At 37.0% G+C, this 27,171-nt stretch overlaps 1 protein-coding gene and 1 non-coding gene across 2 annotated transcripts; both read right to left on the bottom strand.

The window, feature by feature from the left end:
* Positions 1–92: 92 nt before the first annotated feature.
* On the bottom strand, positions 93–27,171 carry ACADL (acyl-CoA dehydrogenase long chain). The gene is made up of 11 exons (XM_087819607.1): positions 27,072–27,171; positions 24,083–24,238; positions 22,022–22,159; positions 20,325–20,489; positions 19,111–19,177; positions 18,099–18,263; positions 17,348–17,449; positions 16,019–16,132; positions 8,731–8,858; positions 6,613–6,699; positions 93–1,342 (listed from the first exon to the last, which is right to left on the bottom strand). Exons 1-11 carry the CDS (start codon positions 27,146–27,148, stop codon positions 1,249–1,251), a joined length of 1,293 nt encoding a protein of 430 aa, XP_087675733.1. The 5' UTR covers positions 27,149–27,171; the 3' UTR covers positions 93–1,248.
* On the bottom strand, positions 16,921–17,061 carry LOC148092562 (small nucleolar RNA SNORA67). The gene has a single exon (XR_015714935.1). It is a non-coding gene; the product is annotated as a small nucleolar RNA SNORA67 (small nucleolar RNA).

The following is a 27,171-nucleotide window of genomic DNA, read 5'->3' as shown; positions in this document are numbered from 1 at the left end:
TATCTCATAAAATATTTTAATTCATTTTCGAGGTATTTAATGTATATGAGTAAGAACTCAAGCTGGCAATCACTGCATTAAAAAATAATGTTTAATACCAACAACACCAAGAATACATATATATGTTTCCATTTAAAAATTACTTTATTCACTGTTTCACCAGTATATACAAAGAAAAACAGTATTGAAATGATGCTAACAGTTTACAAATTAAATTAACGGTTTATTTTATGATGACAATTACTTTTGTCTTAAATATGGTTTCCTCACTTTACTATTTGAAATGTTTATTTCTTTCATTGTACTTATGGTTTGAAATTTTCTTGTTTATTTCTTACATCATTTATTATAACTTATTGTTTATTTATTTATTAGTAGGCATCTTGCCAGTTTCATTTGTCATCATATTTTTAACAGCCTGGCATATAAAAGGCACAAAGTATTCATTAAATTAAAAAGTAGACTGCTCCAAAATAAGTCACTGTTTTGATACTGATAAAATACACCAATAGCTTTAAGCTAGAGGATGATGGATTATTCTATGTTCTTCGATAAAACTGAGATGGAAATCTGTTGAAAGCCCAGGTGTCAGCAGATGCGGGAACAAACAGCACTGTCCAGCAGGGTTAGGCAAATGCTTAGCTAGTCCTAGGAAGGCTTCCTGATTCAACTGGAGCAGCTCTTCATTCATCACCATTTTACAGCGACTCTCTGCATAAGTTTTTGTTTGAAGAAAGGGTTTCATTACTTAAAAACAGAGGCTTAGGCTAGGCTGGTGGAGTTCTACTGTTCTGGAGAATTTGGAGCAAAAAATAGCTGAAATGATTTACTATTCTAAATTATAAATTTTTTTTCCTTTCAAAGCCAATGTACTGTAAATACTATTAATGTTTTTGTAGTATAATAACAAAATTATTTCTGCCTCAATTTTAAAGACTGAAGCATTATTTTTTTTAGACTTTTAGAGTAAAAATGAAACACTAAGGCTTCTAGAATCAGCAAATCTTTGCCTTTTAGCTATATAAAAATTAGAAGTTAAACCTCATGTCAGAGAATTTTAGAATCTTTGGATTCAAAGATTTCTTCTCCCATTGTGTTAATCTTATATTTGCATTTGAATTTTTTTTTTTCTATAAGAGAACATTTGAAAACGTGTGTAGTGTTTTCTCCCTTTCCAGGTTGCATTTTATCTTGAGCAGACTTAAAACCAGATTAGTTGTAATAGGATTCCAGGATGTGGGCAGATGTCTATTTGTCTCGGATGATGTCTCTGGCAATCAGCTCCTTCATTATTTCATTGGTACCACCATAGATTGGCTGCACTCGGGCATCCACGTAAGCTCTGGATAAATCAGAAGATGATTGAACAAATATATAAAAGATATTAGAAATTTTGTCTCACCACATAACTATTAATTATTTTAAAGTATTCATTTAATAAAATCCAAACAATAAAAGTTTTTCATAATTATTTTTTTCCCAGTATGGCATTTTCATTCTCGATTGGTATAATTACAAAATTCTGTTAAGATAGTGATCATCTGTATACCTTTGTTTTAGTTAGCTTGAGGAGATTACAAACTCAAAATAACATTTATAAGGTTCTGTTTGGTTTAATTTTGTAAAATTCAGCACATATAATAGCATTCTTAAAAAGGTCATTTAGATTTAGATATTGATAGAATGTTTTAATTTCTTGTTATCTTTAATGATTCTCAAAGAAGTTGAAATCCACTGGTTTTGTAGAAAATAAGAGAGAAAAAAGTATATATTTTCTAACATCCCTTTAGATTCCCACCACGGCTGCTGCCATCAGGGGTATAAACTGATGCTTTAGAAAATATTATTCCCACAAAGTTAACAAGTAACTTATTTTTTAGAAATGGTTACTAGTCACTCCAGTAATGTATCAGGTTAAAATACCGAGTGGCTGAGTCCACTAACAGGAAAAAGAAGTTATTAAAAATTCACTTTTGGTGGCAATGACAGTAACCGTGACACTCACTGTGTAGCTGTTTTTACCTTTTCTCGTCTCACTTTACCCTTTCAGCTCTGGGATCAGGGAGAATAAATATTACATTGTTTTGCAGGTAAAGGAGCTGAGGTACAGAGAAGTTAATACATTTACTACTAATTAATGGTTGCTAGTTAATGGTCAAATAGATAATTGGCAGGCTGGAATGAGAAGGTAGGTATCCTGCCACTTTGGCAAGTATCTTTTTTATTATATCACAATATTTTCATTGACACAGGCATGTAGGACTAGTTATTGAGCTTTGGACTTTACTAGTAGATAAGTTCAAAGGCATTTCTTTTTCAAGCATAAAATCTGTTTGTTTTTTAAAGTGAATTTTTGAGACATGAAATGAGCTAGCTCTCTGGGAACATGACCAATTCTGGACTTTTCCTCTTCTATACTCATCATGGGACCCTGCAAAGAGTAAGCACTCAGTAAATATTTACAGATTTGATTTATTGTATCACAAAGGAATTTCAGTGTCTCAATACCAACTTTCTGAAGAAACTTAAATCTAGAGGCATTGGTGTTTTCAAATAGATATTTTTTCTTTCGAACAGATTCCATTGTTGCCCACAAAACCCAGCCCTTGCATTTAGGGGACCGCCTAGCATTTCAGTCTGCTTGAGCAATCTCGGTGCTTTTAGACATTTTTAGACTGGGTTGGGCATTTTTTTTTTTTTTTCACATTACAGAAGTTCCAATGGAATTGGTAATGACAGAGATCAGTAGACCTTTTATAGGTTACTAATTAATTTAAGTCATCAACTAAAATTAACAGAGAAAGGCAGCAGAATAAATGTTTAACCACACAGATGATGAAGCTCTACATCTCAGGCTGCTCTTCCTAGCATGGCAGAGAATCCTGGAACGGCAAAGATGAATTTAAGCCTCACCTCTCACAGGCCACAAGCCTGCTGAATAAGACTGAAGGAAACGCATGCTAAAGAGTAGTTCCTTAAAAACAAATAAAATGAAACAAAACAAAACAAAACAAGCACCTTTCTTATCTGTGAAACCAAGACTCAGAGACACACACACACACACAAAATATACCTTCATCTGAGGACATAAGAAACACAAACAGAACGATTTTGTTTCTATTAAATCACAGTCTGAACACACCCACATACTGCCTAATGTGTCTAGTAACTTTTAAAAAAATATATTATCTATTACTTTCTCTCTTGTTATTTTATAAAGAAATTCCTTCCCTGTGTCTTGGGGAGAAAAAGAGCAGTCTAGTTGAAAATGTCCAGGGGGAAATCGCCCGGCCGGTGGCTCAGCGGTTGAGCGTCGACCTGGGATCCAGGCGATCGGGGTTCGATTCCCGGTCAGGGCACATGCCCGGGTTGCGGGCTCGATCAATGACTCTCTCATCATTGATGTTTCTACCTCTCTCTCTCCCTCTCCTTTCCTCTCTCTGAAATCAATAAAGATATATTAAAAAAAAAAAAAAAAAAGAAAATGTCCAGGGGTTTCAAGTATTGAGCCATTAAGCCACAGTTTTTGCCTGCTGCTGAGCTGAAGGAATGGCCGCTTGGGCCGTGCACATGGCTGGCTCCTCTTCACCTACTGTGCCTCTCTCAGAACCTGAACTACACCAGACGAACACTGAGCCACCACTTGTCCCAGCAGCAGCTCTAACTGCACAGTTGAGTAGAAAAATGTAAACACCCATTATTATTTTACTGCCCTAGCAGAGTGAGTATTGTGAATAGATTAATATTGTGAGTAAAACATGAAAATGCTCAGGTAAGATGTCAGTGATAATTTAATTTGTGCTACCATAACTCAGTGTTTACTTTTGATTTCATGACTATGCACACATAAAAAAATAAATTTGCTTTTGATTAAGGCCTGTTTGAAGTAGTTCTAAAAGGATATACCAAGATCCAAATCCAAAGATTGATTTTAAAGAAAGGAATCACTTAGCTACTTCATGCCTACATTCCCAAGGAAGGAAAAAGCTCTACTTATTGCTGAGTTTTTATAAAAGGTTATAAATTATATATATCCTGTGATTAAAGCTTTATGAGCTGCCCAATGGCTACATAAAATTAGTAAATTACAACTATGCTGAAGCTTCTATTCTTAATGTAACTTTAACAAAATGTTTATTTTCCTCATGTAGGACTATAAGTGTATCAAATGTTTTCAGTTATGCTTGCCAAAATGACAAATTTGAAAGTTAGTTTGAATACTACTTTGCTAATTTTTTCTTTAGATATCTGTATTTAGATTAAAATTAGAAAAAGTGTTTAGGAGTCCACAGCTTTCTCATTCTCAGATTCAGAACTAAATTGGATTTCTCTTGATATAGCAAAAAACTTCCTTAGGAAAATTTTATAAACTGAAAATATTGCTAAATAAGAGGAAAATATATTTTCTAAAGTGATAAGGAGAATTGCCATGGGGAGGTAAGAGGGAAAGAAGAAATTATGAAGACGAAGGAAGAAATACGAGAGAGGATTCTGCCTTTTGACAAACTGGTACTGCTTTGAACTTATAACAAGAATATTCATATGTAATACCCTAAAAAGGTGTATTTAATTTAATTTAATTCAATTCAAAGGAAATAAAATTCTATTTGAAAAAAATTAAAACTTTTGGCTTGTTTTTTTAGAGAAAAATAATTGAATACTTAAGATACAAAAACATAGGTCCTTTTCATATGCAGGCTGATTTTTCTGTAGGGCCTTCCCCTCCCTTTTTTTTCAGTTTTAAAAAAGTGGCATTTCTATAGAAGACATATAATCGACCAACAGGTATATGAAAAATGCTCAGTGTCACTAACCATCAGGGAAGTGCAAATCCAACCACAATGAGATAGCACCTCGAGTACTGACAAGGAGGTAGAGGAACTGGGACGCGTGCCTGAGGCTGCAGGGAATGCGAAACGGCGTCGCTGCTATGGAAAACAGCATGCAGGGTCCTTAATAAATTAAATGAAACTACTGTACGATCCGGGAGTCCCACTGGTAGGAATTTATTCAAAAGAACTGAAATCATGACCTGCAAACAATACCAGCACTCGCAGTTCACTGCAGTATTCTTCACAGGAGCCAGGGTGTGGAAACCACCTAGCTGTTCACGGACAGATAAACGGATGAGGGAAGTGCACATACACACAGTGGGCCGCTAGTCAACCTTAACCGGGAAACGCAGCACGAGGCGGTCCGAGAGACCCTTGAAGGCATTCTGCCGGGTGAACAGAGCCAGGCCCAGAAAGACTGACCCTTCACTGGTTCCACCTACGTGACTTCTCTAAAATAGCAAAGTTCACAGAATCAACGAGGAATGGCGGTGGCCGGGGGCAAAGGGAGGGGAAGATGGGGAGTTACTAATCAATGGGCTTAAAGTTTCAATAAGCAACATGAATCGCTCTAGAGGGCTGTACCACAACCTGGTACCTACAGTTTACAATACTCCAGAGGACACTTAAAGTCTGTGAAGAGGGCCGATCTCATGCTAAGTGTTCTTACCAGGGTGGGATAAAATAAAATAGCTAATAGTCAAGGCAAATTAAAGGAAGAATAATAACCTACTTTTTTTCTTTTCCTTTTAAATATGTCTTTATTGATTTCAGAGAAAGGGAGAGGGAGAGAGAGAGAGAGAGACATCAATGATGAAAGTCATTGATCGGCTGCCTCCTGCACGCCCCCTGCTGGGGATGGAGCCCGCAACCCGGGCATGTGCCCTGACCGGGAATCCAACCGTGATCTCCTAGATCCCAGGTTGATGCTCCACCGCTGAGCCCCGCCCGGCCGGGCAATAGCCTACTTTTTTACCCATTAGGAGAGCACAAAGTTTAAAAGGCCCTAACATTCATAGCTTAGGAGGGTAAGTCATCAGGCTTTGTTCACTTGACTAGGAGTTGCTACTAGCTGGAGGAAATAGTGTGGAAATTATAAAAATTTAAAATATGCATACTTTTTTTTGGTTTGACTTTTTTTTTTAATCTTCACCTGAGGATATTCTTTCCATTGCTTTTCAGAGACAGTGGAAGGGGGGAGGGAGAGAAACATCGACGTGAGAGAGGCACATCCACTGGCTGCCTCCCCTGACGAGGGCGGCGATGGAGCCTGCGACCGGGGCATGTGCCCTCGGCGGGGATCGCCCTGCAGGCCGACTCCAGCCACTATGCCAACCGGCGAGGGCCACGCTTCTGAACTAGCAGTACTAATTTGTGGACGCTATCCTGTTGGGATCGAAAACACTTGTACCTAAGATAAATGTAAAAGCGTGTTTGCTGTGCATTGTCTGTCACAGAAGACTAGAAATAACCTGAATAATTACGGTTACTCTATAAAATATAACATTCCTCAACTATTTCAAACGTGATATTAGTCCTGTGTAACAATTCAAATAAAGCCAAGCATCAAGCTTTAGAATAATGGTCTTCTCACTATCTTTAAAAATGATAAAATCCTAGGGGTGAGCCAATAACATAAAGCTGTTTCCATCAGCTTGAATACACTCTGTAGTCAGTTGAAAAATGCAGATTTTGCACCTTCCCTTTGATGTACAAAGTACAGTGATTTTCCTTTCTCCTCACATCATCCAGAGGAGTGTAAGAAAGCAGCCATACTCACTTTGCAATGGGGTACTCCCACATGTACCCCCAGCCTCCGTGGAGCTGCACGCAGTCATAAGCTACACTGTTTTGTAATTCAGATGCCCTAGATGAAGAAAAGAAAAAGAGGAAAGGACATTGGAGATGGATTTGCATGAGGTGCTTCACAATCAGAAAACAAATTCTCTATCGAATGCATACACTTATCAAACAATTAAAAATTGCCAACCAGAGATATAATTGTAATTGTGTGTAAATTACATATGAAATAAATCTCAGGAGAATTTTCACCTAATGAATACTTTCTTCATCAATTATATTTCTGGCTGAGTTTTTGTTAAGGCTAGATACAAAATGTGGAAAGCCTAGGCTGTTAGGTTTCAGCTACTTTATGCCTGAAAGGGACATAGTAAAAACTTGAATTTGGTCTACTTTATTTAGATTCTTTATATGATCTAAGTTAACTGTATAATTATACAGCCATCCATTTCCTTTTGCCTTTCAATTATGTCTTTTTTTTCTCCAAAGATGTCACTTCCTACCTGAAGGCTGTAAGTTTGAATTCAAGTAACTGAAAAACATTTTTTTTTTTTAGGATTTTCAGAAATAAACTGAAAGTAAAATTGAAAACCTGAGGCCTCACTACTATTAAAATGCATGCCATCATATAGGAGACTTATTAAAGATTATTTGGGAATTACTGTCCTTGAAGTATATATATATTAATATGAAATACTTGAGAAATATTATTTTCTGATCTTATCACAATAATGTCAACTATCACTAAGGGATTTTTATTCATCGTCACATAAAAGATAAGTTAGTTCAAAATTATTTTCAACTTATTTTTCAATAACAGGAAACAAAGCAAAGGTAAGCATGGGCACATTTTTCTATTAAAAATAATTCTTAAGTCATAGGACAGGCGAGGATATTCCCCCCATATACAATAACAATATAATAATTAACAGACAAGACTCAAGGCTGACAATATTTGGGATTCTATAAATTTTTGTATTTGGCAACTATTTTAGTGAAATATTTTTTGGGCTATAATTAGTTGTTTCCTCTGTTTCAATATGAAAAACCAGTCTGTCTATAAACCAGGTGTTTTCAAGAACAGTGAGGTCCATAGCTATCCAAATATCTTTTTTCCCAAAAATATCTAAAGTTATTTTTACACTTTTTAAACTAGTCAAAAAACTTGCTATAAATAGAAATAGAAGTAGAAATAGAAATAATATGTCACTTCCCCAAAAGTGCAAGTTCCTAATAATTTCACATCAACCTGGCAATTCTATTATTTTGGAATCACTACATGAAGCACTATTCTGCATATTTCCCATTCTACTTCTGACTGAACTGAACACAGGTTAATGAATAATGAGAGGAATTTTTTCTAGGTTATTTTTGGGCTAATGAGATGTGAGAATGTTTGCTTTTAAAACAGAGGAAACCAAACCCATGTCCAGAATCTGATTTAAACTATGTTCTTACATCTTAAAATACACAAAAACCTTATAGGAATCTTTTTTCAATCAACTCATAAACCACTGCTAATCATCTTTAATATAAATGAAAGTCCTTCTGAACTTAGTAGATTTTTTCCTTTCACTTAATAGAGCATGTGCAACTTTTGATTGGACAGTCAAGTCTTCAGAAATTTTTCTCTGATCTGAAAAATACCTTACATAGGAAAATCTTGTCCAAGCTACTCATTTCACAGATATCAAAATGTTGTCTCAGACAGAATTAAATTTAATGACCGTTATTTAATGAAAGTATTGGGACTACTTCAGGACTTGAAGTTTTACTGTAAATTTTTGGTCTCACTATACTGCTACTCTTCAGATAATTTGAAATTAAACTTAAACAAACTAATCAGTCATCCTTCTTCAGTCTCTCAGTATTTTATTTTCAATGGCATGCTAAAAGTTAATACCAACTGGAGTAATTTTTAGCACATTATAAATAATCTTAATGGGACCTTTCAGCCTTTTTTATAAGTTGGTTGTTATTGCTAGTTTTCATTTACCCAGCATTCTTCCTTTAAGACCCTCAAGGCTGGCTTTAAAGTTGGAAGAACACCATAACAGTCTGAGCAAACACCACGTTTTAATTACTGTAGCACACATACCAGTATTTCGCCATGGAAGCCGAGGCCGAGTCCAGACGTTTCTTTTCATGCAGCTGGAGACAGCTGTCCACAAAAGCTCTGGTTACACAAATGCGTGTTTTTAATTCTGCTAGCTTATGCTGCACCGTCTTGAATTTAAAGGAAATGAGAGATAAAAATGAGCACAGTAGAAGAGTATGTTTTGAGCTACCTAGCATATTAAAAGTTACATAATAACAGATTTTCGAGCAAAACAAAAGTGGAATTACTGGGTTTTTTCCCCAACAAAGAAACAGGCGTATGTTAATGAAAGAGCTTAAATTGAAAACCCACTGTATTTCATTGCCAAGGAAACTTGTACTAAAAGGAAAGATGCGAAAATAAATCCATAACTATCTTATGTTTTAGATTTAAACATTTAAACCATTTAGGGAAGCTTCTTGAAGAAACAGCATGACTGATGGGTGAGCACCATCTTGTGGTACAGTCCTGTAGGTACAACTGTTGAAAACTATTTTCTTCTGGAATCTAAATCCATGAAGTTTTCCCTATTAGTGAAATTAAGTAATCACATTTCTCCTTTCTGCCTCTTCGTCTTGGAATAAAGTAATAAAGTAACAAATTAGAGTGATAACATCAAAAGTAGTATGTCATATTGCAAAGTATTTAATCTAGATCTGTAAAATGCAATAGAAGAGTAACAGAAGTGAGATGTCAAGAGATCAGAGTCCAGCACCCCCCAACCTCTTCTGAATTCTCCCCACCTTTCCTCTTATCTCTCTCAATAGCTTGTCTAACAGTCTCTCTAGCTTGAACCGAATGGCCAGGACGTGTCAACACTAATATGCCTACCTACCGCCTCCTGCTGGCCATAGACCACCAACAGTATTCTGGGAAATCATCCCATCTAGACCATCCTCAATCATTCTCAACTACTCTCACTTCAGTCAAATTTTCTTGCAGTCCTGGCTCTTGGCTCTCATACTTTGAACTTTAAGTTTACACCTGGCCTTTGTGGCACCAACCCCTGAACCTCCTTCAGAACCTGGCTTAGATTTGAAATACTGGCTTTCCACTTTGGGTAACCTCCAAAAATACACCGCATTAATTGACCTCTTAGGTTCAAAGTCCAGCTTTCCTTGTGGAAACTCAGACAGAAATAGAGTTCTGATCATTCTGCTGTGGAATATTTGAGCGAGACCTGCACTGTGGCTAATAAAAGGCATGGAAGTTAGTGACAAAGGGGACTCAGTGAAACTTACACTAGAAATTAAATGTAACCCATCTATACGCTGGCAAGTCCAAAGCCATGACTGAGTTCTCAAAGGAAGGCTCTGGGGACCAGAGTCTCAGTGTCTGCTGCCTTAATTACTGCTTACGACAATTCTCAAGCCACAAAACAGAGCCTTTCAGTATCATTGTGGTGGGGAAAGTTTGGGTACTTTCCATTTCTGGAAAAGAGAAGAAAAGGAGTCCAGTTAGACCCAGGACCAGGCAGGACCTGGGTGTGTCAGGTGGAGAAGGCACGCTGATGGACAGATTCCTCGTGAGTGTAGCCTCATAACTGCTGTGCTGATGAGAAACCCAACCGACTGCCTTTACCTTGATTTTATACCACCCTGTTCTAGAAACAGACAATGTGACTGGCATCTAACGATTCCAAAACCAAGCAGTGAGAAGGCTGATGACACACTTTTCCCACCTCTGTACCTTGGCCTCTAATTCAGAACATCAAACCCTCCTTCTCTTCTCATTCTTTCCATTACTTTTTCTGTTTCCCTGTCTATTCATTTAATTAGGCCAACTCTCTACCCTTTAATCAGCACAAAGTTTTCCACTCCCACCCACCTATCTAAGTTTACTCATAGAAAAACTAAAGATGAAACAAGGAATGAAAAAAGGTGGGGAAATACTCTTCTATACGTTGGGAACAGATGAAGATATGTTCCATGAAAACCCCTGAAACTCAGATCTGAGCCTACTTCTGGTTTAGTTCAATGACACTTCATTTGGAAAACAAGGGGGAACCTGACAAGTCTCAAGATATTTTTGCCCTACCCACACCGCTGTGGATGGCACATTTGAGAATGTATGCACTATTTATGGGAGAGAATCAAGGTCTCTAAGCCCCACTCTCTCATAGGAGAGCTGTTCTAGTGGGAATGCTGGGAGCTTCCAGGGGCTGAAGTTAAACTTCAGACTGGGATGGGCTCATTTAGAATTCTTGTGTCAGCACATTCAGTGAGATCCAGAGGTCTGAAGGAATTAATGCCTCCAAGAGTACATAATTTACCCTCTGGAGATAAAGAGATTAAATATTTACATATTCTTGGTATTGATTTGGGTGTTACTATGCAGATCTGGTCTTTGCTCTTGAGACACTGTGTCATACTTTTAGAAATTATTCTCTAATGAATGCCAGCTACTAATTGTACCACGCATTATTAGCAAGATGCTTTTTTGTGAATGATCAACATGCTCATACAACACTTTTTAATATTCATTAACAGTCGCTAATAGATAATATTGCAGCTTGCATTAAAAAAAAATTCCCTGAAGTTACTAAGTAGACCAGACAAGAGTCTCTTTCAGAGTTCTGGATGACAAAATTCTCAGAATTGTAGAATTGTGGAAATGGAAGACACCTTGGAAAGTTATTGAGCCAGGTATTCCACTTAAACACCATTAGTTGTACTCTCATATATTATGCCTGAAATATAAAATATAACATCTTAGGTTTTACTATCTAACTTTGTAGTTAATGAATCCTACACTCAAGGTCTTAAGAACTGGATATTCCCTTATTGGAGGAATATAAGAAAGAAGTGTTATTTTTTTCCTCTCTTATTCCTTTTTCTAATACTTTGTGTCCTTAGAATCAAGAGCACATACCACCCAGGAAATAACTAAAGCGTGCATTCGAAAAGAACACTACATTTTCAATTCACTGAACATGGGTAAATGAAGGTAGGGAAAAAGAAAAAAAAAGTCTATCTACCTTAATGTCCAGGTAGTAAAACTAGTGCCTGAGTTAAGAGTGTAGGTTCTGGAGTTAGAATATCTGTGTAATCTTGGGCAAGTTACTTAACCTCTCTATGCCTCAATCTGTAAAATAAGGATACATATAATATTTATTATTTAGAGTTGCTGTAAAAAAATGAGACAATCCATTTAGCAATGTCTGGCACATAAGCACAATGCAAAATAATGATAAATGACAGTCATTATCATTATTTAATATCTGAATTTTACTGTTTTATTATCTATTTCCATGGGAAATCATAAGACTTAACATCAAATATGGAAAGTATGAATAAAAAATAGAAATCCTATAACTACTTAAGTATGATAGGTCTCCATCTTTTAAAAAAAATTTTATTGATTGATTTGAGAGAGAGAGAGAGAGAAACAGTGATTTGTTGTTCCACTTATTTATGCACTTATTGGTTGATTCCTGTATGTGCTCTGGTCAGGGATCAAAGCTGAAATCTTGGGGTATCGGAATGTCACTCTAACTGACTGAGATACCCAGCCAGGGCTAAGTATAGTAGCTCGCCATCTTAAAAAGAAAATAAATTTTGGGGAAATACATCCAAATGGTCAGAAAGGACCAAAATCTTCAAAATTCAAGGATAAAAAATAGAAAGGAAACGGAATTGTTCTGTGCTCATAAAATGACATTTGGCTAAGTATAATATGGCATTTAAAAGTCTTCTATTTCAATTTAATAACTAGAAACAGTGTATCCAGCTCTAGAATAAGCTGTGGAGGTATGTACTGGGCATTCATCTTCTCTGAATACATTAAATTTCTAGATTGAATATGATAATATTATTCAAAGATACTTAATCTAGATAAAACAGGAAAATTAGAAGAAATATCGCAGAAATCTCAAAACAATACATTTACTTGAAAGATGCTGCTTGTGTCAATAATATACTGGTGGAAGCAGATTGCTACTGCCCTCTAGTGAAATTTTAGTAAACGACCTCTGAAAGAAGTCAATCTAAAAAAGGCACCTACTTTGAAAAGGATTAAAACTATTCTCTTTTTGCTATTATATGCATATATATGTATATTAATAAATATTTCCTTCACATTTAATGTCCAGGAAATGCCAAACCACATTTAACATTCTGAATTTTACAATCTGGGAAATATAGTCATCTTTGTTGTGATTTGATATGAATTCCACAAACACGGGAATTGTATATTTTCAAGGGGATGAAAAATGTGTCTATTTAGTTCATTTTTTTACAGTATTCAGAATAAGTCTAAAGGAAGCAGTGTTTTAATAAACATTTTTTATGTAAAAGTGGTGGTGGATGGATTTCAGAAACAAAGGACACTAATCTCATTTTGGGTACAGTTGGGAAGTCACAGAGTGACACCCAGTGGTATCGCTCCCTTCATACTGCTAGAAGCCTACAGTGTGTACTTCCAGAGTCACATCTATGACATTACATCTGAGGACATAACTTTTAGAAGGCAATCAATACATATTTTCTCAGTGAAACAGAAATAAATCATGTATGTCAATATTTTTCAATGGGAGGCTGCTAGCGTTTTGAATGAGACAATTAGTTGTTATATAGAGCGATCTCTGAATTACAAAACATTGTAATTCAATGTTACAAGAACACTGGCCTTCAGGGCTTACATCGCCAGTCTCTGCACCATCCTCCCTGACTCTTTGAAATGCCTGGGGGAAAGGGGCAGTGATTGAGAGTCACTGATATATGTAAATCAGTAATACATAAATGAAAGGGAATATAAAGTATAATATCTAGGGAGGTCAAATCATACTGTTTTTAAAAATGCTTTCTTGATTAGGTGTGTGCCTCATTTTTACTAATTCAGAACAACTGTATTTAGATCTGTTATGTTAATAAGAAAGTTAGGATGTAAAGAAGTTTTTTTCAGAACGGAAAAAGTTTACTTGATGAACATATAGGTAGCAAATAGGTCCCAAAATGACATGGAGGTGGTCCAAACCAGGAACAAGAAAAGTTGATAAAGAAGACTCCCTTTATTGGAACAAAATGGAAGAAGACATTAAATAAGGGGAGATAAAAATTAATTTAATGCGTGCTTATGTTGCCAGACAATATTCTGAGCACTTTATGTGTATTACCTCATCTAATCCTCACAGTAGTCTATGAGGTGATATTATTCACATCTTAAAAACAAGAAAATATTTCTAAGGGAGATAATACAACTTGCTTTGACCACAGAAATTCAAGTAGCTATGCTAGGATTTAAACCACAACTGACTTATTCTGTATAATGCTGATTCTAAAAAGCTACCAAAGTGTTTCATCTCTCCTTTTTGCCTTCACAAAGCCTTTCAGCCAAGTCATTCTATTATGGAGGATATGTGAAATCCTATGCTAACCAACAAAATAAACTTCTTGATTAAATAACATATAACAAACAATGCCTATCCCCTAATCAGGGAAGAGGAGGTATGCCTTAAAGCACAAGCCTGGTTTGTCATGCCTGCCAAAAATTGCTAATAGCCTTTTGAGCATATTACAGGAACTAGCTTCAGGGAAGGAGGTTGACTACAGCAACCAAACATTCTGGCTCCAGGAGACTTGCTGACTCTCAACAATAAAAACTGGACCTTCACTTGAGCAGTTTTGAGATAATCATTGGACTATGCTGACTTATACGTAGAGAACTTTCAACCTCCCACCCCCTGATTTCTTTGTTCTACTTTTCATCTCCCTCCTGATAAAAACCCTTGCCTACACTGAGATGTTAAGATGGGCTTTGGGACGAGAGTCCCCATCTTCTTAGGTTGCTGGCACTTGAATAAACCACTTTTGTTCTCACCAGCACCTGTCTGACTGATGAGTGTGGCTTTCTTTGGGGCAGGCATCCAAACCTGTGTTCAGTTACAATTCTGCTTAAAACTTTTCAAGTAGATTTCCAAATTCAGGATTTTTGCTGGTAAAATGTTTTATCAATTTGACAATTGCATTGTTTATAAACTGTTCCTTCATTTAAGGTGACACTAGAGGATCTAAAATTTGATTGGCATATTTAGTGGTCATGGCCACCATATACTGAATTCTTCTGAAAACACCTTAGACTTCCTGGCAAAACCTAAACTTAATTAAACACCATCATCCACTTTCTCTGTGCTCGAACCTAGGCAGCTAAATCCTTCTAGAAAAGCTGATACACAAAAAAGCAGAAGGTGCCCCTATAAATTCATGATTACTAACTTCATCTGGGTCCTCAATATTGATAGCAGGATCACCATGTTTCTCTAGTTAGTTCAATCTTTCACTCAGAATAGGGTATTTCAAACCTCCCTTACTCTTCTCTGACACTGGCATCCCTCATTCATTCACATCTTTCTTCTCTATTATTATGTAAAGAAATGCAAGTCTTCAGAAGAGAGCTTTTGCAATTTTCTACCAATAGAGCTGAACCCCATGCCCATCCTTTCCTCTTTTCTTCCTGTTACAATGGAGGAAGCACCTCTGCTGTTGGGATAGGAAGGCCTATCTTTCCATGTGCTTTGGCACCTACAGTCTTAAACTTTCTCACAGATCATATGCAGTTAATTATCTGGTTCATACCTACAATCTTTCCCTCTTTACTAAATAATTTTTCTAGTTCTTGACATATGCTCCAGCATTTTCATTCTAGTAATAATAAAAAAAATTTACAATCTCCAAATATCTCACTTAACGCCAAATATTCCTCCCCGCACTCCCTCCACACCCTCCTCATCTTGCCCTTCCAGTTACCATCCTTCTCTCCAGTTAATATTCAGAGTGAAACTCAGGAAAGAGTTGCCTGCCATCAGTATCTTTTCTTCCTCATTTCCATTTACTCCTCTACTCACTCTAGTCTGGCACCAGCCCCAGAGAGTCCATTAATGGCTCTTACAAAATAACTTCCATATCATCATGTCCAGCAGGCACTCTTTGATTTTCCTCTTATTTTCCTTCCAAGCAGCCTTGGCCCTACTTCCTCCTACTTGAAATTCTCTTTTTTCTCAGCTTCTGTGACACCTGCCTTATTTGCTTTCTCCTTTTTAGGTGTTAATTTTCAGTTGCCTTTATATGCTCTTACTCTCCTATTTCACCTTTAAATTCTGTAATTTTTTTCTCAGGATTCTGTCCTAGGATCTCTTCTTCTCTTACTGTCTCTCTCCCTCAGTGATCTCATCCACTTCTATGGATTCTAATACCACCTCGATGAAAATTACTCCATATTTATGTTGAACCTAGACGCATTTCAGAAGGGTAAACTAGTATCATCTAATACTAAACAATGACAACAAACTTACCTGTATATGTGCAACTGTTTTCCCAAAAGCTTTTCTTTGTTTAACGTAGTTCCTAGTTTCTTCAAACATGAATTCACTGGCTGAAACTCCTAACTCAGCAATCAAAAGTCTTTCCTATAAAACAAAAATTAGGTCTTGGACATTATTCTAATTACACAAGTGATTTTCACATAATTTCAATGAAAATAAATCCATAAATAATCTTTATAAAACTCCAATTAATTTATTTCTTAACTTTCTATAAGAATATTTTGACATATCTGTAATAGCTCCCTAAAACAAATCCTTTATTTTTATGATTGATTGTCTTTGCTATATATAGATATATACATAATTTATTAAATTCCCTCTTCTCTTTATTCATCTATGAGAAAAAAAATTCTGAAGTTGTTGATTTTTATTTATTGATCTCTGCACAGCACATATCCCACAATATCTGTGGAAAACATCATTTTAAAGTGCACAGGTTAAATTCTGCCTATTAGTGTAAAAGTATTCACAGTTGGTTTAATTCCATCTTGCTGGCAATTTTCATATTCCGTTTCTGTGCTAGTGATCCTAGCCTTTGTCCCCAATTTCATATCTAGCCCACTGTGGCGGTTACTAGACAGATGCAGCTTCTTATGCTGGCCTGAAAGGCTCAATGATCACTCAGCAACCATAATCCAACAACACAGATGTGAGGGCTAACCCTATGTGGCTAAAACTATTTAGTCTGAACTTAACAGTTTTCTCCTTTAATTTCCAGGTATTATTTTAAAAACAGAAACAAAAAAAACTGCCAATGGCTTGGCTTGATATTTCCTTACAAAGAGATAAAAATTCTTTTTTTTCTTTTTCCCTTCATCATGTGAGTGAGAAGAGGGCATAATCTACCCAGAAGGAACTTGGGACTGAAGTATATACACAGGCAGCCAAAGAAAGGCAAAAGAAATGACACATCATCTCCTCTGAAAACCCGAGGCATGCCAGATTTCATTCCAAGTTGCTACTTTCCTGAAGAGGGCACTATTAGGCCTCTCGGAGAGGAAATCACCTTGGTTGAGATAAAAATTCTTGACTTGTGGTTCAGAAGCTAAAATCATTCCAAGAAGGAATCAAAGAACTGAAATACCTGTTTTCCCTAGTCACTTACAAGCTTTGACTGAATATCCCCGAGTTCAGTTATTTACTTGTCTAGCTTACAAAATTCATATATTTTTTAAGACTTTAAGTTATAGACAAAGAATTGGCTATACCACAAGTTCTGTATGGATGGACTGATATAGTTCTATATTATTCTATTAGTCTATTATCTAATTAAAAGACTGAATCCTTAATACTTCTCACCTGTGGAAGCTCTTGCATGAGGTAATAGAAGCCCTTATTCTCTTCTCCAAGGAGGGCACTAGCTGGCAGCCGTACGTCTTCAAAGAATAATTCTGCCGTGTCCTAAGAGATCATAGAGTTAAGTAAAGAATTATTTCATTTAAATCTCACTATAACCTGATAAGGAGATTATTTCCATTGAAAAACCAAACTGGGAGCCAAGCTGGAGTGGTTAATGAACACAATTAGTAAGTGGTAAAACAGAGATTCTAAGCCAGGTTCATCTGATTCCAAAACTTCTGGCTTTTCCACTGTAATACACCATCATTCTAGCTCCAATATTGCCCAGTTTTGTAGGTCCTGAGGACTGGGGTTTCTAATGCATATTTATTAAATAAAATGTTTTTCTTTTCAGTAGTAAAATAATAGAAAAAATTTTGTTTTTATTTCATAATTTTCTTTAATCAATTTCATAAATAGATGGCCTATTATCATTTAGTTAATTTTGCCATTTCAAAGCAGATATTTAAAACATCCTGATTCACTTTCATTGCCAACCACCAGAAAGAGATAAAGATGCATGAACGGTGAAAAAAATCATTGTCATTTCTGAAAAGTATATTTTAAGAATTCAGCTTTGGAAGGTATGATTATGCGTTATGCAGTTCTATCTGTAAGGCATAATCAAATAAATTCAATTATTTACAAATAATTTATTAATAAAAACTGAGTAACTTGTTATTACCTAAACATGACTTATATTATGACTTACCTGGGCTTTCATTCCCATTTTTTGTAGCTTTCGTCCCTTGATAAATCCTTTCATTCCATCTTCCACCAGAAAAAGGCTGATGCCATGGGCAGGAGTGCGAGCTTCACGATTTGTGACCGCCACTACAATCACGACGTCACTCATCCACCCATTAGTAATGAATACCTGAAAAACCCCAAGCACAATGTGATGCTCCTCAATAACCCAAGTCCATGTGCAAGTCATGATTGCGGGAAAGTATATACAAGAAGACTAAATCAGACAAGACATGTATTATAACTCTATATTCTATCCAAGTATCCGAAGCGTTAATTATTTATATGTAAAGTTATTAGAGTAGAAAGAAAATAGCCCAATGCTTCAAAGAATGAAGGCTATGCAGGCCTTACAGAAAATGAGGTGAAATAAACAGTCAACAAGGAACATTTACTGAGTGTATACCGGATACAGTTTTAGGTAAACAAATCCTCTGCCATCAGTGATATTAGATTCTAAGGGATATGTTTACTCTCAAGCCTGTTTGTAACCTTAATTGGAGAAGCTTTCCAATTTTATCAGTGGGTTGATGTGGTTTTCAGAAGGATTGAAGGGCTCTCAAATTCTATCAAAGATTTCTCTCTCCCTCCTAAGATCTTTGGAAACTCTTCTCGATAATACAAGAAAGCGTTTTCCCCAGTTTCTCATCACCACCAAATTCATTAACTATTGTTTGTCCCATATTTGGGACAATGTGAGCCTTCACTTCCCCTTTTCTGGTTTGATGATATTTTCTATATTAGTGAGGGGGCATGCAAAATGAAACACAGAAATGGAACAGATATTATGTAATATAAATGTTGCAAAATTCTAACTGTCTCCAAAATAGGACAACTCAATTCCTATGTGAACTGAAATAATCTCAGTTCCTGTGTGAGTCTCCCTAGGTATGACAGAATCAATAATCAATAGTCGAGACACTGTTACCCATGGCATGACTCTGGGAGAAGGGCTACGAAAGCCCCTCTTTACACACCTTGCTGCCATTCAGAACCCAGTCACTTCCATCCTTTTTGGCATTTGTTCTTACTCCTTGTAGATCACTGGAATTGAAAAAAAGGGTAAAAATGTCATTAATTAATAAAAATTGAGGTACGCCAATGTTGTTAGGTACGTATATAATACGATAATTCAAACTGGCTCCAACATTATAAAAATTGATCTTTAATATGAGAAATGCTCACACAAATGCACTAAAAACCTTGTATGTAATATATTATATTCTAGATCATTTATAGAAATGATTATATGATTTAAAATCACATAAACTAGCCTGGTCCTACGGCCTTTTCAAACTCACTTCCTCTTGTGCCAATGAAGGAACACTTGTCTAGATTTCCCTCAAACTCAGTCCTTCTGTCTCTGTTGCCATATTTTTTGGCACAGGTTTAAGGCAAACATAATACTCAAGCTTAGCACCCTTTCACTTTTCACCTTAAAAGCCAGTTCCATCACGTGGAAGTTTTTCACCCCGCTCTTGAGTAACCAGTTATTTCTTACTCATCAGATCTCAGTGTAAATATAACAACTTTTTAATAGGCGTTCTCTAGCACTCATATCTAAGTTTGTTTTTCCCTTCCTTATAGAACTCACATGCACCATTAGTCTCTAGCATAGTACCTCATTTTCTTCATAGTACTTATCACAATTTATAATTGTGAATATATGTTTATTTGTCATTCTCCTCAATAAGAACATAGGCTGCATCTGTTTTGCTCACCACTGTATACATGGCACACTCACAGGCCTTACTAAGTAACTGCCAAATGACTGAATAAATAAACTTACTCATTTCTATGAAAGGCTTTTAAAACCTATTGCCACTCCAGCCTATGTCCGGAGTTCCAAATCCATATTTTAAGAGCCTGCCGAACAGTTCCGTGTGAATGCCACACCACATCTAAAATTCATCGTGTCCAAAATCAACACATATCTTACCATTTTACTTACATTGCACTATGTAAACAGGATCTCAAGCAGGTATGACAATCTGCTCTATCGCTGTTTGCATATAAAGCCTTATTTCCCTACTGGAGTTTGAAGTTACCTGAAGGTGTGAATACTGTACACTGTATTCCTCTTCGTATTCCTCCTAGCATATTGCTCACGGTTTTGTATGAGGCAAGTAGACAATATTTGCTATCAGAGCATTGCTTCCTAGACTTCAAAACCAAATGAGTGATCGTTTACCTTCCGGCCCCAGGCTCCGTCATTGCTATGGCACCAATACATTTCCCAGCAGTCATCTGGGGGATGAAGCGCTTAATCTGTTCTTCTGAGCCATAGTTTGCAATATAGGGCATGACAATGTCTGAATGAAGACTAAAACCTGGGCCTGTACAATTTGAATATGCTCTTAGGAAAAAAAAAAGAAAAGAAAAGTTAAAGCACAAAATAGTTATTTTGTTCTGTTTTTTGTTTCTTTGATTTTGAATTAAAACAACAAAAAATATTAAAGGTCTTACTGTTATAATAGCCTGTCTCTCCCCAAACCTATAAAGTTCCTGAAGGCTTTCTCTCTTAGTTTTTACTGTTCTTCCCATTTCTGGCTCTAACATAATAATAGTACTCTAATAAAGCTCGATGAAAACTTACTTAGTAAATTAAAAGATACAACATTTAAAGACATTAATCACCTACAACTGTATTATCTAACACAGCAACTATTTTCATTTTGGCAAATTACCTTTATCATAACAATATATTCTAATATAGCTGCAGTCATAGTATGAATTTTGCATTTACCTGTCTTCTTTTAAATTATATGAAAAAATCCAATTTTTTACGTAGTTGTCGTAATAATAATCTTCAATAGCTACAAAATATTATAAGTTGCGTATGTACCATCATTTATCTTTTCATTTCCCCATTGCCAGACATTCAGGTTGCTTCCAAATTTGGGGTATTGTAATCTAACATGATAATTATTTCTCTACATAGCTGATATATTTTCCTGTTTAATTATTTCCTTAAGATAAATTTCCCATAGCGGCATCCTGGATCAAAGAGCAGAAATATTTTCATTTTTTATATGCGTCCACATTTTTAATCCTCACATTTATTGTTCTACTTTATAATGCCACCAAGAGTATATGAGTATGTCGCTTTCACTGCAACCTTGTCAGCAATGGGTATTACAATTTTTTGTTTTCACTAACTTTTGGAGATACTCAAAATGATATTCCCAGTTAATTTAGTTTGCATTTGATTGGTAGTAAGGATGAATTTTTTTCACCTAAAAAATGTATTTGCATTTCATTTTCATTTATTTTTATTTTTAAATATGTCTTTATTGATTTCAACGGGGGGGAGAGGGAAAGAGATAGAAACATCAACGATGGGAGAGTCATTGGTCAGCTGCCTCCTGCATGCCCCCTACTGAGGGTTGAGCCCGCAACCCGGGCATGTGCCCTGACTGGGAACTGAACCAAGATCTCCTGGATCATATGTCGATGCTCCACTGCTGAGCCACGCTGGCCGGGCTTTGCATTTCTTTTTTGCTGAATTGCTGGTTTAAATCTTTTGCCCATTTATCAACTAAAATCTTTATTTGTTCTTGTATTTTAAACTTTTAGTATATTTGATGGAAATATTTTTCCACTTTCCTATGCTCTTTCAAATCTTTTTAAAAGAGAGGAAAATAACCAAATAGGTCAATTACAAATGAAACTATCTAATTTTCAACAGCACCTATTTAAAGAACATAAAGGGGGATTTTCCTACCTTCCTACATTTAATAAATTGCAAGAGTATATGGGTGGTATAAACCTTCACACTTCACACTGAATTTTCAATCTCATAAAAAGATTAGAGAGCGTTCTTTATCATCAGAACGTTGAGCAGAGTGCTTACAAACAAGACTCAATTCAAATGTCCCCATACTTAACTGCTCCTCCCAAACGACAGCGGCCGAGTATAAGTCTCCACCAATGCCACCATGACGCTCTGCAATGTTGACACCGAGCAGTCCTTGTTTTCCAGCTTTTTCCCAAAGCTCCCTGCTCACTTCTCCAGCTTTCTCCCACCTGCAAATAACAAAAGTTTTAAAAGCCTTTTGAAAATATATATATTATTTTAAAAGGTGACCATTGCAATCCATGAACGATTTTGTGCAGAAATGCTCTTTTAATTTAAGGTCATTGTGGTCAACGTCGCCCAAAGCCTTCTATTTGCACCTGACTCATTTCTTATTTCTCCTCTTGTTGTTCCCTCCCTCACTGCTTCATATCCGCCACTTCTTCCTGCTCCACACCCTTACCATTTAAAGGACCTGCGAGTTTTGTCCACTGATTTTCCTGGGCGCGGTCCCTCTCAGCTGGTACTCTTGGTGTGCTTAGTTGTGTCATATTGTCATGGAATTTGCCCAACCTGTCCCATAAAGACAACTGCCTTCTGCACATTTCCTTAAAGTGCTGAACTTATGGGATAAGTGTATATAAAGACAAGAGCAGTCACCATTGTTACTGTTTAAATAGGAGCAGAAGGGCCTTGCAGCACAGCTCTGCCAAATGAACTTCTGAAAGGATATGTTTGGACAGGATTGTGCAACCTCTGCTTTTCTTCTTTAAAAATGAGAATGCAGTGATGAAAGATCTGGCTGGCTGGAGATAGTTAAAGGATCTGAGAATTTTTAAAAAAGTGGTAGTTAGGTATAGTAAGTAACATACAGGTTTTTGAAGATACTGATTAAAGGGAAATACAGATACCTCAAGAAATTTTAAAGGGAAGAGTTTGATTGCCATGTGTTGTTTTGGTGTGTTTGTATACTGCCTGAAGTAGCTTTGGAAATATTTTTATTATCGAGTCCAATTTGTCGACATCTATCATTTTTACTTCGAGTTCTCATCAACAATTTTCTGGACTGGAACTTAAAAGAGTCAGAAATGAACAAAAAATTCTCTTAGAGTGAAATATACTACCTTTCTTCTGTCCTTAAGAAGTTAGCTGCTTTTCACCAAAGACTAGTTATGTACGGCACCACAATTTAGCTAGTTTTGGTCAGTCTTACCAAGAAGTGTTAATAAAAACTTAATGGAAGCTATTTCTAAATAATTTTTAAAAACCATTCCAATTGTAGGAAAGTATCGGCACTGAGTAAATTTTGAAAACTTAGCAAAATCCTATTTTAATAGAAATGACAGTTTTTAGTCAATATGGTAGGTGATCATAAATTAATTAATCTCATGCAGTAATAAAAATACCTTGAGGTAGCTAGTTGCTTACCAAGATTTGCATGATGCTGGTCTTTTGAGCTTTTACATATTTTAATTCATTGATGAAGCAGGAAAAGAAAGAATATGAAACTGATATTTTATTACCACTTCACCGGTTTTCAAACATATTATTCTTAGATTTGTAGATTTTCAAATTTTTTTAAATTGAGATATAATTGACATATATGTATATGTCATATTATATCTCATATATGTATATGTCAATTATATCTCATATATGTATATGTCAATTATATTGCATAAAATTATATTAGTTTCAGATGTACAATATAATTTGTTATTTGTATATACTGCAAAATGATTACCACAATAAGTTTAGTTTACATTTGTCCCCATACATAGCTACAATTTTTGTTTCTTGTGTTGAGAACTTTTAGGATCACTGTTCAAATATGCAAAACAGTAGCATTAACTATAGTCACCATGCTGTACATCACATCCCCGCGACTTATTTATTTTATAGCGGGAAATTCGTACCTTTTGACCAACAGCCCTTCTTATCTTAGAACTGTAAAGTTTAAATTTCATTTCCAAAGCTCTGAACTAGCTTAAAAATCCTGTGATTTTACGGTATTATAATGAAGACAGTAAAAAAAAGTTAATAAAGCACTGAACGCAATATTTTTTCTACAGAACAACACAGCATTCTAGGAAATAAGGGGTCCTCATTGCACTCCCAGTGTACATTTGTTTAAAGAAAAATGTGCCACTTACTCTGTGTGATGAGGAATCACTTCTTCTTGAAAAAACTTCCTTACACTTTCCCGGAAAATGTCATGCTCTGAAGAGAAGATTCTTCTAATTCCTATATCGGTTAAATTTTTAGCAGAAGACGTTTCGAGACGTCCCTCCCCTCCGGAATGAGAACATCTAAAAAAACATACACATGAAGAAAATCAAGTGAACTGCTACTCTTCATACTCAAATTAATGTCACTGAACAACATGGAAAAATCTTTAAAACATTTTGAAAATATATGTATCACTTTGTACACTTCCAAGCTCACATCTAAAAAACGTTTTATTGTTTTGCATGAACTTCTGTTGTGGGTTTCTCTCTTCCTTAGTTGGACCCTGCTTTTAAGTCTTTGTTCAGAAAAGACACAGCCTTGTTTATAGGCAATTAACTTGTTTCAATCTCTTTTTTTCCTCTGTGAAGTGCATTATTTTGTTCTGGTTTATCTCTCTTTGTTTAATGCTATCAACTGAATTGTGTCCCCACCCAAATTCATGTGTTGAGGTTCTAACTCCCAAAGTGACTGTATTTGGAGATAGGCTTTGAGGAGCAATTACGGTTAAAAGAGGTCACTAGGGTGGGGTCCTAATCCAAGAGGATTGATGGTGTTATAAGAGGAAGGGCAAGATCTCTCTGTCCCTGTGCAAAAGCACCAAGGGAAGGCCATATGAGAACACAGAGAGAAGGCGGCCATCTACAGGCCAGCGAGAGAGTCCTCACTAGGAACTGAATTGGCCAGCACCTTGGTCTTGAACTATTCAGCCTCTAGAGCAGGGGCGGGAGTGTCCGGCTGCCCCTGTGTATGGCCCTCAAAGTCATTTGGTCTGGCCCTGCCAAGGCAACCACAGGCGGGACTCGAAATCCAATGAATCTAGAAGCTTTTTTCATAGCTGATTTTTAAGTTGACAATTTTGTAGGGCCCATGAATGATGTTATAAATATCCAAATGGCCCCTGGCAGAAAAACGGTTCCCCACCCCTGCCTAGAATGATGAGAAATAAATTTCTGATGTTTAAATTACCCAATCTATGGTATTTTGTTATGGCGGCCTGAGCTGACTAATACACTGAATATACATTTTGTGTCATTTTGCCTTAGGTTTGTCTTTTATACGTTTTTTTTTCAGTTGAGTTTTAATTTGTTAATACAATCTGAGATGACTTTTAAGTGGTAATCTTCAGTTGTGAACATTTACTACTACAATTTCTATACTCAGTCTGCCTTTTGTCTTCATAAAAGTATTCTGGTTGCTACTTTGTCAATCAAGATCATTTTTAATGGCTTACTCATTCATTTAGTCAACAAATACTTTCTGAGTGCCTATTATATATTAGACACTGTTCAGGTAACTTGGGATACAATAGTGAGCAAAACAAAGATCCCTGTCTACAGGCTTACTTTCTAGAAGGGAAGACTAAATACTAGTAAATGATCAATAAATTAAAGAAACAAATTTTATAATATGTTAGAAGGTGATAAATACTATAGAAAAGAAAAGCAGAGCAGGGGTCAGACTGTGTATGTATCTGGAACCAAGCAAAAACAAAAGTTATAGTATGAAAGTGCAGTCAGGGTAGGTTAAGTTAGAAAAATGAGCAAATGCTTAAAGATGCTTGAGTTAGCCAAGCAGACTGCAGGCATAAAAGAATGTTAGGCCAATAATAAAATTAAAGCAAAGGCTGTGGGGCAAGATGATATTGGATGTGTTCTAGATAGAGCGAGGGGCCACGTGTGGGTGGAGTGAACAGAGTGAGAACAGCAGTAGATGAGGTCGAGGTAATGGGACCAAGACATGCAGGATCCTTGCAGATCCCTGTCATGTCCCATCAAATATACTACAATTAGTTTATCCTATAATTAAAACGATTGGTTCCAATTTCTTGCTAGTAGAAATAAAACTGTAATGAACATATTTGTCCATGTAGGTTTTCCATATCTGGGATTTTTCCTCAGGGGAAAAAATGTGCTGAGGTTACGAAACTGGTGCTTTAAGACACTGAATCATCTGTCAAAATAATTAGTAAATAAAAAAGCAGAATTTACATTCAAGCCTGCCTGGATCCTAAACTTTTTATTTCCCATGTTATGTTAAGGAAACCTTTGGAATGTTTCTACATAAAATACACCAGGGCAAGGAAAGTGGATGCAGTGCCAGGAAGAACACAGGCTTTCAGTTCAGTCAAAAGTGTTTCAGAGAGAATTTGCAGTGGGAGTGAAATAAAAGCATGTGGCAGCAAGTCTGTTGGAACATCCATTTCTTACTTTAAAGACCAAGGAACCTGTGCTGAATAAACTGGCCATTGCTCTCCGAGTTTATCTGCCCTGTTAGGCCATTAACAGTGGATCTTCAGTGATTCCGGTCTCTCCACTGAATGAATTTTATAGTAAGACAACATCTTAAGCTTTTGATCTCATAAACACCGCTTTAATAACCACTGAGCCGCTTAGACACGGTCTCCACTCATTCCTCTGCGTTTTATGAATTAAAGCACTTGTTAGTAAATCCCAAGTTAATGTCCCTGTCTGACGGGCCGTGGGCAGGCCTTCGGGGAGACCTTTGCCTAGGTCAGGCCAGCGTTTCCTGCAGGCCCGCGAGGGGGTGGGAGTCGCGCCCGGGGCACTGGGGGCGCGGAATCGCCGCCGCTGCAAAGCCGAAGGCGCAGGCCAAGCTCAGCGCCGGGTGGGGACGGGGGTGGCCACCCGCCCCGCCCGCCGTGCGGTCCCCAGGTCTGGCCGTCCGGGGTGCAGGGGGAGAGGGCAGGTTTGGCGAGCCCCCCTTTTCGGCTTTCCCACTGTCCACGTGGGTCCCACCCGGCCCCAGCCCCTTCGGCCACCCTCTCCCGTGACAACCCCAGCCCCGGGTCGCGCGCGCTTGCAGCGTGGTCCCAGGCCCCCCGGGGAGGGTGGGTGTCGCCGTCCGGGCCCCGCAGCCCCCGGAGCCGGGCAGCCGGAGCCGGGGGGCACTCACCTCGCGGCCCGCGGGGGACACGGCGCGCCCCGGAGGCCCCACGAGCGCAGGGACGCGCGTAGGAGGCGCGAAGCCATGGCTGGGACGGCGGAGAACAGCT

The sequence above is a fragment of the Miniopterus natalensis genome, chromosome 8 (assembly GCF_054644295.1).
Source record: "Miniopterus natalensis isolate mMinNat1 chromosome 8, mMinNat1.hap1, whole genome shotgun sequence".
NCBI classification, from domain to species: Eukaryota; Metazoa; Chordata; class Mammalia; order Chiroptera; family Miniopteridae; genus Miniopterus; species Miniopterus natalensis.
The sequence above is the reverse complement of the archived record's forward strand: the minus strand, read 5'-3'. Positions and strand labels throughout refer to the sequence as shown.

Bases quoted from the DNA above. Each gene is read 5' to 3' on its own strand.
- ACADL (XM_087819607.1), bottom strand. From the start codon at position 27,148: ATGGCTTCGCGCCTCCTACGCGCGTCCCTGCGCTCGTGGGGCCTCCGG. The intron at 19,178-20,324 runs GTAAACGATCAC...TTTCAATTCCAG, and splicing joins ACGGAGCCTGGGGCCGGAAG to TGATCTACAAGGAGTAAGAA. The intron at 16,133-17,347 runs GTGAGAAGTATT...TTTGTTTTATAG, and splicing joins TCATGCAAGAGCTTCCACAG to GAAAGACTTTTGATTGCTGA.